General features: G+C 44.8%; 1 protein-coding gene across 6 annotated transcripts in view; it reads right to left on the reverse strand.

Moving 5' to 3' along the window:
• vwa5b2 (von Willebrand factor A domain containing 5B2) overlaps positions 1–18,662 on the reverse strand; it is a 160,781-nt gene that overhangs the window by 53,219 nt on the left and 88,900 nt on the right. For all 6 annotated transcript variants that reach the window (XM_060834683.1, XM_060834686.1, XM_060834684.1 and 3 more), the window contains 3 exons: positions 7,079–7,210; positions 4,062–4,186; positions 167–343 (listed from right to left, as the gene is read on the reverse strand). In XM_060834683.1, the coding sequence (XP_060690666.1) occupies positions 167–343; positions 4,062–4,186; positions 7,079–7,210 (434 nt within the window). The remainder of the gene's footprint in view (positions 1–166; positions 344–4,061; positions 4,187–7,078; positions 7,211–18,662) is intronic.

Raw genomic sequence — 18,662 nt, forward strand, 5'->3', positions numbered from 1 at the left:
GCTGTGAGGCAGCAGTGCTAACCACTGAACCGCCATGCTTTACGAGCTGCTGAAGCTGTTTTCAGTGTCGGAGGAATAATGACAGTGAATATCACAAAATCTGGGCTATTAATAAAAGAAATAGCTCGATTGATTCACAATTCATGCATATTTCTAAGTAACTCACTTTTATTTTCTCTATATTAATGCCACTCATGCTGCCACTTCTGTCGATAAGGAAGATGATTTCTCTGGTCACGTTTCCAAAATCCATTGGGACGCTTTGAAGGTCCGGGCAGAAGTTCAGCATCAGCACAGGATTGAATGTGATGTCTTTGTGAAAGCGCTTCCGCACAAAATCAACCTGCAAGAAGATGGCACTCATTGTCATCAATATCAATACGATTACTTTCATACTTGATAATAGGCAGCATTATAAGCAGTGTAATAAAACTTTAATAATGGCACTTACATTTATCTACCGATTTGGGTCAAAGCACTTCAAAGCACACCACAAAATGAATTACTATTCAAATGTTAGTGTTTTGTCAAAAACAAATTCCACAAATTTAGGTGCCTTCCTACAAGTATCAATAAAATGCTGAGATAAGATGAAATTTTTATTGCATTATATACAAAGTCTTTGTCCTTATCCATAAATCCCTCTCTGTCTTTTCCTCAATCAGCTGTGTTATTTTCCTGAGCAGATCTTGAAACATGTGGATGATGGAAGACAGAGAGTAGAGAAATGAACTTCAAGATCTATCCCCTGAGGTGCCTCCAGAATTTGAAGGTCCAAAAGCATCTCCATGTCTAAAGGCTCAAACACACAGTTTTAATGAGATTTCCATAGGAAACACAAGGGTTGGCTGTGCGCAACAAAAGTGGACATGTACTGCAATGATAGTCACTGCATGAACTTCAAGAGCCATCATCTAGGGACCCTTGACTCCATGGGGCCAAGATTGGTTCAATTAAAAAATGTGGGCAACCTTGAATCTACTGGAAGAGAATGATCATCCTTTAGGTTTAACCTCAGTGATAAGTCATCAGTATTCAAGAAACATCTGTGGGATTGTCCATTGCATGGTCTGAGAGCTGCAAGACACTTGCCTGAATTGCAAAGGAAACACACTTCAGTCATATATTGACCACTAAGACTGGATGAGTTTTAATGAGGTTTTGAAATCTGTCCACAGGAACCAGTCAACTGGTTCATTTTCATTTCGCGGTCTATCAGGCCAACAATCCTCACAGAAAAAGCTCAAATTCCAAAAGCTGAGCAGAGCACTTTAAACTTATCCTTAACTGTCCTTCCTCCATCAATGAAACAGTAATCAACAGGCTGCCTCATGTTGCAATCAACTGCTCCCAGCAGTGAAATGTCTATCATTCTGGAGATCACTGTGTGGTTGAAAAGCTCACTGAACTCTTTCAGTCTAAATGGGTGAAATGAACCAAAAAACAAGAATTTTTGTTTTCTATATTCTTCCATAGGATATGAGCATCATGGCAAGGCCAGTATTATTGCTTGTGTTTACTTGCGTTTGAACTGATAATTTGCCAGTCCATCTCAAGTGCACTTACAAATAACTATATTAATGTAGGATGGAATAACTCTGCAGGCCTGACCAGGTAAGGGCAGGTAGGAACATAGAACATAGAACAATACAGCGTAGAGCAGGCCCTTCAGCCCTCAATGTTGCGCCGACCTGTGAACTAATCTCAGCTCATCCCCCTACACTATCCCATCACCATCCATGTGCTTATCCAAGGATTGTTTAAATCTCCCTACTGTGGCTGAGTGAACTACATTGGCAGGTAGGACATTCCACACCCTTACCACTCTGAGTAAAGAACCTGCCTCTAACATCTGTCTTGAATCTATTACCCCTCAATTTGTAGTTATGCTCCCTTGTACAAGCTGACATCATCATCCTAGGAAAAAGACTTTCACTGTCTACCCTATCTGATCCTCTGATCATCTTGTATGTCTCTATCAAATCCCCTCGTAGCCTTCTTCTTTCCAATGAGAACAGACCCAAATCTCTCAGCCTTTCCTCATAAGAGTTTCCCTCGAGACCAGACAACATCCAGGTAAATCTCCTCTGCATCTTTTCTAATTCCCAAAATATGGTGACCAAAACTGTACACAATATTTCAACTGTAGCCACACTAGCGTTTTGTTTAGTTGCAGCATGATATTGCAGCTCCAGAACTCAATCCCTCTACCAATGAAACCTAACACACCGTATGCCTTCTTAACAGCACTATCAACCTGGGTGTCAACTTTCAGGGATCGATGTATGTGGACTCCAAGATCCCTCAGCAAAGATGGTAGATTTCTTTCCCTAAACTCATTTGTGTACAAAATGTTTTATATAATAAATATTCATAGTTTCATGGCCACTATTACTGAGATTAGCTTTTTTTTCCCAGATCTATTATCTGAGATCAAACTCCACCATCAGACATAGTGGGATTTGAAACTATGACCCTCGAGCATTAGCCTGAACCTCTGGGTTCCTCCTGGTGCTGTCTTATAGGGTGTAACAGGGCCAATGCAGCCAATTTGTTTCCCTCAGGTGGTGAGTGTAGAATTAGGGGACACAACCTCAGGATAAGGGGTAGGTGATTTAAGACTGAAAAGAGAAGGAACACCTTCACTCTGCAAGTGGTGAACATTTGGAATTCTAAACCCAAAGATTTTTGGAAGCTCAATAACTGAGAATTTGCAAGGCAGAAACTGATTGCTTTCTGGAGACAAACTATTGATACATTTTAAATCTGGGAAAGCACAGCCGGGCAGGCAGCATCCGAGGCACAGGAGAATCGACATTTCGAACATGAGCCCTTCAGCATCTCCATTCCTGATGAAGAGCTTATGTTTGAACCGTCAAATCTCCTGCTCCTCGGATGCTGCCTGCCCGGCTGTGCTTTCCCAGATTTAAAACGTATTAATAGTTTGTTTCCAGAAAGCAATCAGTTTCTGCCTTGCTTTTCTAGCGCCACACTCTTTGACTCTGATCTCCTGCATCTGCAGTGCTCACAGCTGGAAGGTGTGTCCGAGAGGACAGAGACGGAAGGTGTGTCAGAGAGGACCGAGAGCCGGAAGGTGTGTCAGAGTGGACCGAGAGCCGGAAGATGTGTCCGAGAGGACGGAGAGCCGGAAGGTGTGTCTGAGAGGACCGAGAGCTGGAAGGTGTATTAGAAAGGACCAAGAGCCAGGAGATGTGTAGGGATGGGCTGCTTTTTGGCTGGATGTGGATAAGTGGTTTGCTGGGCTGCTGGGGTGTCCGAGTTGTATGCACTGTTTAATTGTTCATTTGATTAGACTGTCTTGTATGAGTTTGTTACTATTTCCTTTTTGATAACCTAAGGCGGGATTTGAGGCCAGCCCACATTTTCCTGTTAACAGTGGGGTTTGGGGTTTGGCCTTGCTGACCTTTCTCCTGTAAATAGTAGCTTTATGTGAATTGCTGCTTATTGTTAACTGTTTGCATTTCGTACCATTTCATAAAATAAGACAAAATATAACCAGGAGGTTAACATCTCCTCAGTTGAGGACTGACTCTGAGCTGGCTGGACCAGAGGATGACTTGGTGATGGGGACGGGCCTCTGTGCAATTACTTCAGCCTCATTTGCATTATTTACTCTACATTTCAATATTAATGCTTGTTTAAGTTAACAGTTTGGACAAATGATACCTTCGTAGTCCAGTCAATATCAAATTTATTCTGCTCTTCTATTTCTCTTCTTTATCCATTAGCTGGGGACCTCACATTGTCCTTCACACAAGGGAAGCAATGATGATATAAATGGAACCATTAAGCTATCAATATATTCTAGTAACATGGATTAAGTTTTCTCTGTCAAAGATCATTTTTCATATACATGAATAGGGTAGACATAAAGTCTACTGCTTTGTGGATTTGTTGCAGTTGTAAAAGGGCAGCCATTTTTTCAAGAAGTTTGGCCAAGTTTCCAGAAAATGAGCTTACATCACTTTGGAGTTAAAAAAACAAAGACATGCTCACGGATTCCAATGTTGTCTGTGTTATTTTGAAAGGCTGGCTTTTACCTTTTTATCTGTGTTGGAGTCTTTCTTTATGACTCTGCTGAAGTCCCGTCTACTTTTAATATGCCGTTCATACTCCTCAAAACTCATGCTACCTTTCTCCAGCAAAATGTGTGGAACATGAGGCTCTGGTAAACCAAGAGAAAAACATTAAAAATGTAAATTTCTTCAGCCACTTAAAAAAACAATCTGTCTTGCATTCTAGGATTTCACAGCAACTAATGTTTGCCCTCTCCACAAGAATGTCAAATTCTGAAATGCCATTTTCTCCAGAAAAGTTCAGATAACTACCTCCGCATTTGTCCTACGATATTAAATGTGTATTTTAAACATACTACTTGGCAGATAGTTGAAGCTAAGAAAATTGGTGCCACTGCAATTAAAGAAAATGTTACCCAATGTGTGAATTTTTCTAATGATCTTACTAATAGAAAATATTAGATTTAGTGATAATGATATTTCAAATGAAACATCACTAGAAAAATTAATTAAAACAACTTTCATCAGAGGAAGTTCTATACTAAACTCAACTTTTTGACTAATTCCCATTTATTCTCTTTTTCACCTCTCACCATCTAGAAATCTAATGTAATATAAATCAACAAATTAATGATATTTATTTCCTCAGATGATTCAGTGGGGAGATATTAGTGTAAGATTGAGTTACAGGCTAGTTTGAATCCCAGAACAGTATTGAACTAGCTGATTTTAGTTGTGACAACAGTTGATAGAGGGACATTTGAAATAAAAACTGAAAATGCTGGAGAAACTGAAGATGTTGGTCAAGTGGTTTGTGTGTGGAATGAACTTCCAGAGGAAGTGGTGGGTGTGGGTACAGTTACAATATTTAAAAAAACATTTGGTACGTGCATGAAATCTGAAATGTTTGGAGAGATATGGGTCAAGTGCAGGCAGATAGGATTAGTTCAGTTTGAGATTATGGACAATTATGTACCAAAGGGTCTGCTCCCATGCTGTATGACTCTATGACTAAGTCATATTGGACTCAAAATATTAACTCTGTTTCACTCTCCTCAGATGCTATTGCACCTGTTGAGTTTCTCCAGCACTTTCTAATTTTAGTTAATATCTTTCAATTTGCCAGTATCCGGATGAAAACCTGATGGCCCAAATTATTTTCCCCACTTCACATAATTATTTACCAATTTATTTTATAGCAATATTTTTGAGTTAAGGAAGAGAAAAATCCAATACAATGATGAACGCATAAAGTGATCATGATGTGGAGGAACCGATGATGTACTGGTGTCAGCAAAGTTAAAAATCGCACAATACCAGGTTATAGTCCAACAGGTTTATTTGGTACCACTTGATGAAGGAGCAGCATTCTGAAAGTTAGTGCTTCCAAATAAACCTGTTGGACTATAACCTGGTGTGTGATTTTTAACTGAACCCATAAATAACACTGGCATGTAAGGGAGCAATCTGAAACAATAAACTATGCTTTATTCACCTACTACTGTAGTGATAATGTCACCAAGCTAATAATTCAGAGACCAGGAAAATGCTCTGCAGACATGGCCCAAATAGTGCAAAAAAAAATTGAATTCAATGCAAAAATGCTGGAACCTAAAGCTGGTCTCAATAATAGTTAGCATGATGCTCTGATCAACTGTTGCAAAATACTTTCTTGTTCACTAATGTCCTTTAGGGAGGGAAAGCTGCCAATCTTACCTGGTCTGACCTACATGCAGTTTCAGACACAAAACAACTGCCCTCTGAAAAGGCTAAGCAAGCCATTCAATTCAAAGGAGGTTAGGGATAGGTAACAAATGCAATCCTTACCAACATCACAAATACACCATGAAAGGACTTTTTTTTCAAAAGTTTATTTGGATTTTCAAAAGGACTTGAACAAAGTGTGAAACAAGTAGGAAAGTTTAAGGTTTTTGGAACAGATAACAAATTTTCAAAATGAGCAGGCATCTGGTATGGCAAGAGAAATGGAAATTGTTTCACTTGGTTGAAAAAGATTGGTGTGCAACAGAGATTTCCTTGGGACCACTGATATTTTCAATATTTGTGAGTGACATGAAAATGGGTAAATATCACTGGAAAACATATTTTGATGACACATATTACATGGTTAGATCGTAAGTAGACTGATTATATTCAAGGAGACTTTCTTTTGTTAGTTGAATTTTGCAGACTAATTTGAAAGAAGCTATATAATAGTGTGTGAATAAATATTGGGGAATATCATGCACCATTGACTAATGAGCACTAATGTTAAAATAATACTGATCCGAAAATGTGGCCTTAAATATGTAAGGCAAGAAGCATCTAATTCAATAGCAGGCAATACTCCACAAAATGTTTACATATTGGATTCCCTCCTTTCAAGTTAATGAACCACACATGACTTGGGGGAGAACGACCCATTCAAACTGACTTTGAAATATAGCAAAGCTAACAAAAAGAAACTTCAGTTACAGGATGTAATTTGAAAAGATAAATACAAAAAGGGGTACAAGTCTCCCAGTAAATTTACACATTGATTCCAAGGGAAATAGCTGTCAAAGAAAATTTGGTGTATCTTGCACATTGCCACTGTGAGCTGGTGGGGGAGGAGCGAATGTTGAAGATGGTGGATAGGATCATGTACAAGTTGTTTTACATATTGATACAAACTAAAGTGTGAAACCTTTATGCAGTTCAGGTAGATCTTGCCAGATTTATTTCTGAGGCAAAATGACAGAACTGCAGCGCTCAAAAGAATTCAGTCCCTCTTGAATGCATTGAGGGTTTGAATGGACATCTACGTTATACCTAACCTGGTGCTGTGCTCCGTTAAAATGATTGGAATGTAAAATTGAAAGGGTGTGCAGTTAAATATGTATAACTCTGTCTTATCTGATCCAGCACAAACACTATGAAGAAAGTTAACTTTAAACTATTTCTTCAGTCTCAGAAACAGAAAGGAACATTGTGCACACAGCTGCAGGTGTTATTACAAGTATAGTTAAGTTGTGATTCCTGAAATAAAAGATAAAGCTTACCACATGGATGTAGAATAATTTTGAGGTTTCTATCGTACTGGTGTTTCTCTGCCAAAGTGACATACAGTGTTGAAGCTGACCTGGCAATAGGATCTGCACCAGCCCTCAGTGCATGTGTGGGACTCTCCACACCTACAAATCAAGACAAATTAAAAGTTCAGGACTTTGGGGGACATTCTGTGGCTTCCCACCAGTGATAATACAGCAATGGGGGTGAATAGCCATCCATCTCATTTCCCATGTCATTGTTACTGCTGCCAGAGCTTAGCAGCCTCAGTGTCTGCCTGGACCAAGCAGCAAACTCTATTCATATACAAATCACAGAAGGCACACACAGGATATTGCTATGTATGAACAGTCATAGATGCAGCACAAGTTTTCCAGTCCTTTTTAAAAGAGGTGGAGTCATGAGATCCAAGTGTCACCGTTAAAATCAAAATTAATTGTTTACTGGCAAAAGGTCATGATGAGCCACCATCTTGGATGGCAGCAGTCCAATGAGTGAAGAGCCACAGTGTGTTAAGGGAGAACTTTCAGGATTTTGACTCAGCAAAATATAAGTGATGGCAATCCATCTGTCTAAGTAAGTTTGGTGTGCGACTGGGAAGGGAAATTGGAAATGGTGGCATTTCTATGCACTTGCAGCCCTTGTTCTTCTAAATGGTAAAGGTCACAGGTTTGGAAAATGCTGTCAAAGGAAACTTGGTGCTTCTTGTCGATGTTGCACATTGCCACTGTGAGCTGGTGGTGGAGGAGTGAATGTTGAAGATGGTGGATAGGATCATGTACAACTCGTCGAGTGTTATTGGAACTGCACTCATCCAGGCGAGTGGAGAGTATTCTATCACACTCCTCACCCATGCCTTGTAATGTTGGATTGGCTTTGGAAAGCCAAAGTGAATTACTTACTGCAGAATTCTCAGTCTCTGAATTGCAGTTGAAGATTCAGTAATTTGGTGATTGATCAACCTAGGTTTTGATCAATGATTATCCCTAGGATGTGGAAGAGTTGAATGCAATTGTAGGAAGGGTGCTTATACACTATGTTGGTTGAGACAGTCATTGCCTGCACTTGTGAGAGTGAATATTGCTTGCCACTTAGCCTAAGTCTGAAAGAGGTCCAGGGCTTGATGCATACAGGCATGGAATGCTTCAGTATTGAGATATAGAAGGATCTGAACACAATTCAATCATTAGAAAACATCCCAACTTCTGACATTATGAAGCAGAAGTGGTCATTGCTGAAACAGTTGAAAATTGTTGGGCCAGGGGCACTATTTTGAGAAACTGCAGTGATGACCTAGGAGCAAGACCATTATTACCAACAGCTAATTCCTTTATGTTAGGTATGATTCCAAATGACAAAGGAGTTTCTCCAGGTTCCCACTGACTCTAGTTTTACTCAGGCACTTTGCTTAGGCAGGCTGTTGCTGAGTAACCACCTACTGGATAAAAGCAAATTACTGCGAATGCTGGAATCTGAAACCAAAAGAGAAAATACTGGAAAATCTCAGCAGGTCTGGCAGCATCTGTAAGGAGAGAAAAGAGCTGACATTTCAAGTCTAACTGACCCTTTGTCAAAGCTAAAAAAAGGCAGAAATAGGGAGGTATTTATACTAGGCTGAGAGAAAGTGAGGTAAAAACAATGACTGCAGATGCTGGAAACTACTGGATCAGTGGTGCTGGAAGAGCACAGCAGTTCAGGCAGCATCCAACGAGCAGCGAAATCGACGTTTCGGGCAAAAGCCCTTCATCAGGAATAAAAGCAGTGAGCCTGAAGCGTGAAGAGATAAGCTAGAGGAGGGTGGGGGTGGGAGAGAGTAGCATAGAGTACAATGGGTGTGTGGAGGGGATGAAGGTGACTGGTCAGGGAGGAGAGGGTGGAGTGGATAGGTGGAAAAGGAGCTAGATAGGTCGGACAAGTCATGGGGACAGTGCAAGCCAACGCTATGTGACACCTTCTCTCAGCCTAGTATAAATACCTCCCGATTTCTCCCTTTTTTTAGCTTTGACACAGGGTCAGTTAGACTCCAAACAGCAGCTCTTTTCTCTCCTTACAGATGCTGCCAGACCTGCTGAGATTTTCCAGCATTTTCTCTTTTGGTTTCACCTACTGGATAACCCTGTTGATGACACTTTTCATTACTTCACTGGCATTTGAGTCTGGTGGGGCAGCAATTACTTAGATGGGATTGGTTCTGCTTTTCTGGGCAGGACTTATTTGGATACTTGGTTCGGGAGATGCAATAACATGAGAAGGTTCCTCAAATTAAGCTGTGTGGGTATAGCTTAAAAACAAAAGAGCAATCACATTGTTGACAGCGTATTATAGGCCCCTTAACATCCAAGAGAAATAGTAAATTAGATGTGCAGGCACATTTCAGATAAGTGTAAATATAATAAGGTCATGATAGTAGAAGATTTCAATTTTCCCAACATTAGCTTGAGTAGTAATTGTGTGAGAAGTTTAGAGAGAGCTGAATTTTTAAAATACATCCAGGAGAGCTTTATAAACCAGTCATAGAAGGCCTGACTAAAGAGGAACAGCTGCAAATGTGTTGCTGGTCAAAGCACAGCAGGTTAGGCAGCATCTCAGGAATAGAGAATTCAACGTTTCGAGCATAAGCCCTTCATCAGGAATAAGAGAGAGAGAGCCAAGCAGGCTAAGATAAAAGGTAGGGAGGAGGGACTAGGGGGAGGGGCGATGGAGGTGGGATAGGTGGAAGGAGGTCAAGGTGAGGGTGATAGGCCGGAGTGGGGTGGGGGCGGAGAGGTCAGGAAGAGGATTGCAGGTTAGGAGGGCGGTGCTGAGTTGAGGGAACCGACTGAGACAAGGTGGGGGGAGGGGAAATGAGGAAGCTGGAGAAATCTGAATTCATACCTTGTGGTTGGAGGGTTCCCAGGCGGAAGATGAGGCGCTCCTCCTCCAGCCGTCGTGTAGTTGTGTTCTGCCGGTGGAGGAGTCCAAGGACCTGCATGTCCTCGGTGGAGTGGGAGGGGGAGTTAAAGTGTTGAGCCACGGGGTGATTGGGTTGGTTGGTTCGGGCGGCCCAGAGGTGTTCTCTGAAGCGTTCCGCAAGTAAGCGGCCTGTCTCACCAATATAGAGGAGGCCACATCGGGTGCAGCGGATGCAATAGATGATGTGTGTGGAGGTACAGGTGAACTTGTGGCGGATATGGAAGGATCCCTTGGGGCCTTGGAGGGAAGTGAGTGTGGAGGTGTGGGCGCAAGTTTTACATTTCCTGCGGTTGCAGGGGAAGGTGCCGGGGGTGGAGGTTGGGTTGGTGGGGGGTGTGGATCTGACAAGGGAGTCACGAAGGGAGTGGTCCTTGCGGAACGCTGATAGGGGAGGGGAGGGAAATATATCCTTGGTGGTGGGGTCCGTTTGGAGGTGGCGGAAATGGCGGCGGATAATACGTTGTATGCGCAGGTTGGTGGGGTGGTAGGTGAGAACCAGTGGGGTTCTGTCTTGGTGGCGGTTGGAGGAGCGGGGCTCAAGGGCGGAGGAGCGGGAAGTGGAGGAGATGCGGTGGAGGGCATCGTCGATCACGTCTGGGGGAATCTGCGGTCCTTGAAGAAGGAGGCCATCTGGGTTGTGCGGTGTTGGAATTGGTCCTCCTGGGAGCAGATGCGGCGGAGACGAAGGAATTGGGAATATGGGATGGCGTTTTTACAGGGGCAGGGTGGGAGGAGGTGTAGTCCAGGTAGCTGTGGGAGTCAGTCGGTTTATAATAGATGTCTGTGTTGAGTCGGTCGCCCGAGATAGAAATGGAAAGGTCTAGGAAGGGAGGGAGGAGTCTGAGACAGTCCAGGTGAATTTCAGGTCGGGATGGAAGGTGTTAGTAAAGTTGATGAACTGTTCAACCTCCTCGTGGGAGCACGAGGCAGCGCCGATACAGTCATCGATGTAGCGGAGGAAAAGGTGGGGGGTGGTGCCAGTTGCAACTCCACACACATCATCTATTGCATCCGCTGCACCCGATGTGGCCTCCTCTATATTGGTGAGACAGGCCGCTTACTTGCGGAACGCTTCAGAGAACACCTCTGGGCCGCCCGAACCAACCAACCCAATCACCCCGTGGCTCAACACTTTAACTCCCCCTCCCACTCCACCGAGGACATGCAGGTCCTTGGACTCCTCCACCGGCAGAACACAACTACACGACGGCTGGAGGAGGAGCGCCTCATCTTCCGCCTGGGAACCCTCCAACCACAAGGTATGAATTCAGATTTCTCCAGCTTCCTCATTTCCCCTCCCCCCACCTTGTCTCAGTCGGTTCCCTCAACTCAGCACCGCCCTCCTAACCTGCAATCCTCTTCCTGACCTCTCCGCCCCCACCCCACTCCGGCCTATCACCCTCACCTTGACCTCCTTCCACCTATCCCACCTCCATCGCCCCTCCCCCTAGTCCCTCCTCCCTACCTTTTATCTCAGCCTGCTTGGCTCTCTCTCTCTTATTCCTGATGAAGGGCTTATGCTCGAAACGTTGAATTCTCTATTCCTGAGATGCTGCCTAACCTGCTGTGCTTTGACCAGCAACACATTTGCAGCTGTGATCTCCAGCATCTGCAGACCTCATTTTTTACTTACTGACTAAAGAGGAAGCAGTCCTTAGTTTAAATTTAGATTATGGAGGCCAGGCAAGTGGTTAAAATATCAGTGGAGGAGCATTTTGTGGACAGTGATTATAAACGAAGGAGCTGGTCATCAACTTCAGAAAGTCGAGTGGAGGAAACACTTCTGTCTCTTTATTAATGGTGCTAAGATGGATATAGTCAAGAGTTTCAAGTTTATATGAGTAAATATTACCAACTATCTGTCCTGTTCCATCCCTGTTGATATTATAGACAACAAGGCAGACCAACACCTCTACTTCCTCAGAAGGCTAAGGAAATTTGGCATGTCTACAATGGCTCTTACTAATTTTTATCAATGCACCACAGAAAGCTTCTATCTGGAGGCATCACAGCTTGGTATGGCAATTGCTCTGCCCAACACTGCAAGACTTTACTAACAGTTGGGAATGTAGCCCAGTCCATCAGAAAAAAAAAGCCTTCCTTCCATTGACTTCATCTACAATTTCCACTTCTCAGGAAAGCAGCCAACATCATCAAAGACCCCTCTCACCGTGGTTATATTATCTTCCATCAGGCAAAAGAATCAAAAGTTTGAAAACATGTACCAGCAAACACTCCACTGGTTAGAGTCATACCTGGCACAAAGGAAGATGGAAGATGGTTGTGGAGAGTCAGTCATTTCAGCTCCAGGACATCTCTGCAGAAGTCCCCCAGGGTAATGTCCTAGGCCCAACAATCTTCAGCTGCTTCATCAATGACCTTCCCTCTGTCATAAGGTAAAATATGGGGATGTTCGCCAATGATTGCACAATGTTCAGCACCATTTGCAACTCCTCAGATACTGAAGCTGTCCGTGCCCAAATGCAGGATTGGGCCAACAAGTGGCAAGTAACATTCGTGCCACACAAATGCCAGACAATGACCATCATCAATAAGAAACACTCTAACCACCGGCTCTTAACACTCAACAGTATTACCATCACTGAATCCCCCACTGTCGACATCCTTGTGATTACCATTGACCAGAAACTCAACTGAACTCACCACATAAACACAGTGGCTACAAGAACAGGTCAGAGACTAGGGATACTGCAGCAAGTAACTCACCTCCTGACACTCCAAAGTCTACCCACCGTCTACAAGCCATAAGTCAGGAGTCTGAGGGAATACTCCCCACTTGTCTGGATGGGTGCAGCTCCAACAATACTCAAGAAGCTTGACACCATCCAGGACAAAGCAACCCACTTGATTGGCATCACATCTACAAACATTCAATCCATCCACCAACGGCACTCAGTAGCAGCAGTGTGTCCTATCGACAAAATGCACGGCAGAAACTCACCAAAGATCCTTAGACAGCACCTTCCAAACCCACGGCCACTTCTACCTAGAAAGACAAGGGCAGCAGGTACTTGGAACACCACCACCTCCAAATTCCCCTCCAAGCCACTCACCACCCTGACTTGGAAATATACCGCTATACCTTCGCAATCATTGGGCCAAAATCCTGGAATTCCCTCCCAACTGGCATTGTGGGTCAACCCACAGCAAGTGGATTGCAGCAATTCAAGAAGGCAGCTCACCACCACCTTCTCAAGGTGAAATAGGGATGGGCTATCGATGCTGGCCAGCTAGTGACACCCAAGTTCCCCAAAAGAATTTAAAAAACAGATTTACGAACAATTTCTTTCCTGCTGTTATCAGGCTTACGAACGGACACCTCATATTTTAGAATTAATTTTTTTCTGTAGCTGTAATACAATATTCTACATTCTGTTCTCTTACCCTGTTGTACTTAGGTAAGGTGTGATTTGTCTGGTTAGCACATAAAACAATACATTTCACACTGTCTCTTGGTGCATGTGACAATAATAAATCAAATCAAATCAAATCAATGCATTGGCTTCAAGATCGTTATGGAAAAGGACAATGATAGGTCTGAAGTCAAAGTGCTAAACCAGGGAAAGGGAAATTTTAATAAGATCAGTTATGATTTGACCAGAGTGAACTGGAAGGAGATACTTTTAGTAAATCTGTATCAGAGCATGGGATCTATTCAAGAAACAAAACAGGGAGAATACAGGGCCAACATGTTCTAATCACGAGAGAGGGTGGGACCACTGGATTCTGTGAACCATGAATATCAAGAGATATACAAGATTGGATAAAGAGTAAAAGGGAGGTTTATAGTAGATACCAAGTACTCAAACCAGCAGAAGCCCTGGAGGAGTCTGGAATATGCAAGCAGAATCTTTAAAAGGAAATTAGAAGAGCAAAAAGGGGGTATGAAGGAATAATGGCAAGTAAAATAAAGGAAAATCCAGAGTTATTTTATGAATATGTTAAAAATTAAAAAAAACTAATGTGGGAAACAATCATGCTCATTAAGGACCACAATGCTAACTTATGCATGGTATTGAAGGATTTGGGTGGGGTTCTAAATGAATACGGGCATCAGTTTTTTCTGTGGAGAAGGTGATGGAGTTATTGATAGAGCAGAGACTCTGAGTGGCCTGGGAGAGTTGAAAGTTGATAAATCTCCACGGCAAAACAAAGTGTGGCTGAACACTTCAGCATACCCACGCCAAACAACCCCATCGCCCTGTGGCCACACACTTCAACACACCCACACCAACCAAACCTACTGTCCGTGGCCAAACACTTCAACACACCAACTCCAACCAACCCCACCGCCCTGTGGCTGAACACATCAACACACCTGCACCAACCAACCCCACAGCCCCGTGGCCAAACACTTTAACACACCAACACCAACCAACCTCACCGCCATGTGGCTGAACACATCAACACACCAGCACCAGCCAACCCCACTGCGCCATCGTTGAACACTTCAACACACACACACCAACCAACCCCACCGCCCTGTGGTCAAACATTTCAACACACACACACCAACCAACCCCACCGCCCTGTGGTCAAACATTTCAACACACCCACACCAACCAACCCCACCGCCCCGTGGCCAGACACTTCAACACACACACACCAACCAACCCCACCGCCCTGTGGTCAAACATTTCAACACACACACACCAACCAACCCCACCGCCCTGTGGTCAAACATTTCAACACACCCACACCAACCAACCCCACCGCCCCGTGGCCAGACACTTCAACACACACACACCAACCAACCCCACCGCCCTGTGGTCAAACATTTCAACACACACACACCAACCAACCCCACCGCCCTGTGGTCAAACATTTCAACACACACACACCAACCAACCCCACCGCCCCGTGGCCAGACACTTCAACACACACACACCAACCAACCCCACCGCCCTGTGGTCAAACATTTCAACACACCCACACCAACCAACCCCACCGCCCCGTGGCCAGACACATCAACACACCCACACCAACCAACCCCACTGCCCCGTGGCCAAAGACAACACACCCAAACCAACCAACCCCAACGCCTCGTGGCCAAACACTTCAACACACCAACCAACCCCAACCTCCCGTGGCCAAACACTTCAACACCCACACCAACCAACCCCACTGCCCCGTGGCCAAAAACAACACACCCAAACCAACCAACCTCACCACCCTGTGGCCGAACATTTCAACACATGCACACCAACCATACCCACCGCCCTGTGGCCAAACACTACAACACACCCAAAACAACCAGCCCCACCGGCCTGTGGCTGAACACTTCAACACACCAACAACAACCAACCTGACCACCCTGTGGCCAAACACTTCAACACATCAACAACCAGCCCCACCACCCTGTGGCCGAACACTTCAACAAAACCACACCAACCAACCAACCCCACCGCCCCGTGGCCAAACACTTCAACACACCTGCACCAACCAACTCCACAGCCCTGTGGCCGAACACTTCAACACAACAACACCAACCAATCCCAACACCCTGTGGCCGAACACTTCATCACATCCGCACCAAACAACCCCACCGCCCCATGGCCGAACACTTCAACACACCCACACCAATCAACACCACCCTGTGGCCGAACACTTCAACACACCAACACCAACCTACCCCGCCGCTCCGTGGCCGAACACTTCAACACGCCCGCACTAACCAACCCCACTACCCTGTGGGCGAACACTTCAATATACCTGCACCAACCAACTCCAAGGCCCTGGGGCCGAACACTTCAACAGACCCACACCAACCAACCCCACCACCCTGTGGCCAAATGCTTCAACACACACATCAACCAACCCCACTGTCCTGTGGCCGAACACGTCAACACAACCACACCAACCAACCCCACTCCCCCGCCGAACACCTCAACACAACCGCACCAATCAACCCCACCCCCTGTGGCCAAAAGCAACACACCCAAACCAACCAACCCCACTGCCCTGTGGCCGAACACTTCAACACACCTGCACCAACCAACTCCAAGGCCCTGTGGCTGAACACTTCAACACAACAACACCAACCAATCCCAACACCCTGTGGCCGAACACTTCAACACATCCGCACCAAACAACCCCATCGCCCCGTGGCCGAACACTTCAACAGACCCACACCAACCAACCCCACCACCCTGTGGCCGAACACTTCAACACACCTGCACCAACCAACCCCACGGCCCTGTGGCCAAACACTTCAACACACCAACACCAACCAACCCAACACCCTGTGGCCGAAAACATCAACACACCCGCACCAAACAACCCTTCCACCCCGTGGCCAAACACTTCAACACACACACACCAACCAACCCCACGGCCCCGTGGCCAAACACTTCAACACACCGACACCAACCAACCCCACTACCCTGTGGTCGGACACTTCAACACACCAACACCAAACAACCCTTCCACCCCGTGGCCAAACACTTCAACACACCCGCACCAACCAACCCCACCGCACTGTGGCCGAACACTTCAACACACCGACACCAACCAACCCTACTACCTTGTGGTCGAACACTTCAACACACCGACACCAACCAACCCTACTACCTTGTGGTCGAACACTTCAACACACCGACACCAACCAACCCCAACGCCCCATGGCCGAACATTTCTACACATCAACACCAACCAACCCCACTGCCCCAAAGTGGAACACTTCAACTCCCCCTCTCACTCCGCCAAAGACAAGCAGATATTGGGCCTCCTTCATTGCTACACCCTAACCACCAATGCCTGTTGGATGAATGCCTCATTTTCCACCTTGGGACCCTATACCCCCTGGCATCAATGTAAATTTTATTAGTTTCCTCATTTCCCCTCCCCCACCTTATCCCAGTTCCAACGTTCCAACTCGGCACCAACCTCATGACCTGAACATCTTTCTTCCCACATATCCACTCCACCCTCATCTTGGACCTATTACCATTACTCCCACCTCCGTCTACTTATTGCACTCTCAGCTATCTACCTCTCCTCCACTCCCCTCCCATCTATCTCTCCACACTTCAGCTCACAGGTTTCATTCCTGATGAAGGGCTCTTGCCTGAAACATCGATTCTCCTGCTCCTCAGATGCTGTCTGACTGGTTGTGCTTTTCCAGCACCACATTCTCGACCTCAAACAAGGAGCATGTCAGTCTATTCAGAAAGGAAATAGTACTGGTGCTGGTAATAATGTTAAATTCCTCTCTGGTCACAGGAGAGATGCCTGAGGACTGGTGGAAAGCCTATGTGGTACTGTTGTTCAGAAAAGGAGGAAGGGATAAACAAGGAAGCCACAGCTTAAATCAGTTTAGCTTGAGTGATGGAGAAACTGTTGGAAGCAATTCTGAAAGGTAGAATTAACCTCCACTTGGAGAGGCAAGGTTTAATCAAGAATGGTCAGCATTGGTTTGTTATAGAAGTGTCATGACTGACCAACCTGATTTAATTTTTCAGAAGGAAATACGTTTAGTGTAGTCTGCTTGGATTTCAGCAAGGTTTTCGATTAGGTCCCACATGGCAGACTTATAACAAATGCAAGAACCCATGGATTCCAAGGAAATTTGGCTAATTAGTTCCTGAATTGGCTGTGTGGCAGGAAGCAGAGTGATGGTTGAAGGATGTTCTTGTGACTAGAAGCCCATGTCCAGCCAAGTTCTGGAGGGATCACTGTTGGGATCCCTGTTGTTTGTATATGTAAACAGTTTAGACTTGATTGTAGCAGGGTTTTCCACTACATTCATAGATAATACGAAAATCGGTGACATGGTAAATACTGAGGAGAGCACTAAATTATAGGAGGATATGGACAGGCTGGTCAGATACACTGATCAGTGGCAAATAGAATTCAACCCAGAATAGTGCGAGGTGATGCACTTGGGCAGGACAAATAAGGCAAGGGAAAACATGAAGAATAGCAGGACCTGGTAAACAACAACAATCAGATGGACATTGGTATGCATGTCCACCAGCCTGTAAAAGTAGTAGGCAAAAGTGGGTACTGCAGATGCTGAAGATTAGAGTCAAGATTACAGTACTGCTGGAAAAGCACAGCAGGTCAGGCAGCATCTGAGGAGCAGGAAAATTGACATTTCGGGCAAAAGTCCTTCATTAAGGCTTTTGCCCGAAACATTGATTTTCCTGTTCTTCGAATGCTGCCTGACCTAAAGGGAATATGACAGATAGGTGATGTGGTTAAAATGGCATATGGAATATTTGCCTCTATTAGCCAGCTCATAGAATTTAAGAGCAGGGAAAGTATTCTGGAACTGTTTAAAAAATCAGGTAGGCCACAGCTAGAGTATTGTGCCCTGTCCTGAAATCCATATTATAGGAGGGATGCAATTGCACTGGAGAGGATGCAGAGAAGATTTCCCAGGATGAAGCAGAGGTTTTGTTATGAGAGTGAACAGATTAGGATTTTTCCCTGAAGCCGAGGAGACTTATGAGGTACATAGACAGGGTAGAGAGGAAGAAATCTTTCCATTTACTGGAAGGATCAGTGACCAGGGGACCTGGATTTAAGGTAAGGAGCAGCAAGTTTAAAGGCTATATGAGTAGGAATATTTTCATGCAGAGGGTGGGGGGAATCTGGAACTCA

The sequence above is a fragment of the Hemiscyllium ocellatum genome, chromosome 13 (genome assembly GCF_020745735.1).
Source record: "Hemiscyllium ocellatum isolate sHemOce1 chromosome 13, sHemOce1.pat.X.cur, whole genome shotgun sequence".
In the NCBI taxonomy this organism is placed as follows: Eukaryota; Metazoa; Chordata; class Chondrichthyes; order Orectolobiformes; family Hemiscylliidae; genus Hemiscyllium; species Hemiscyllium ocellatum.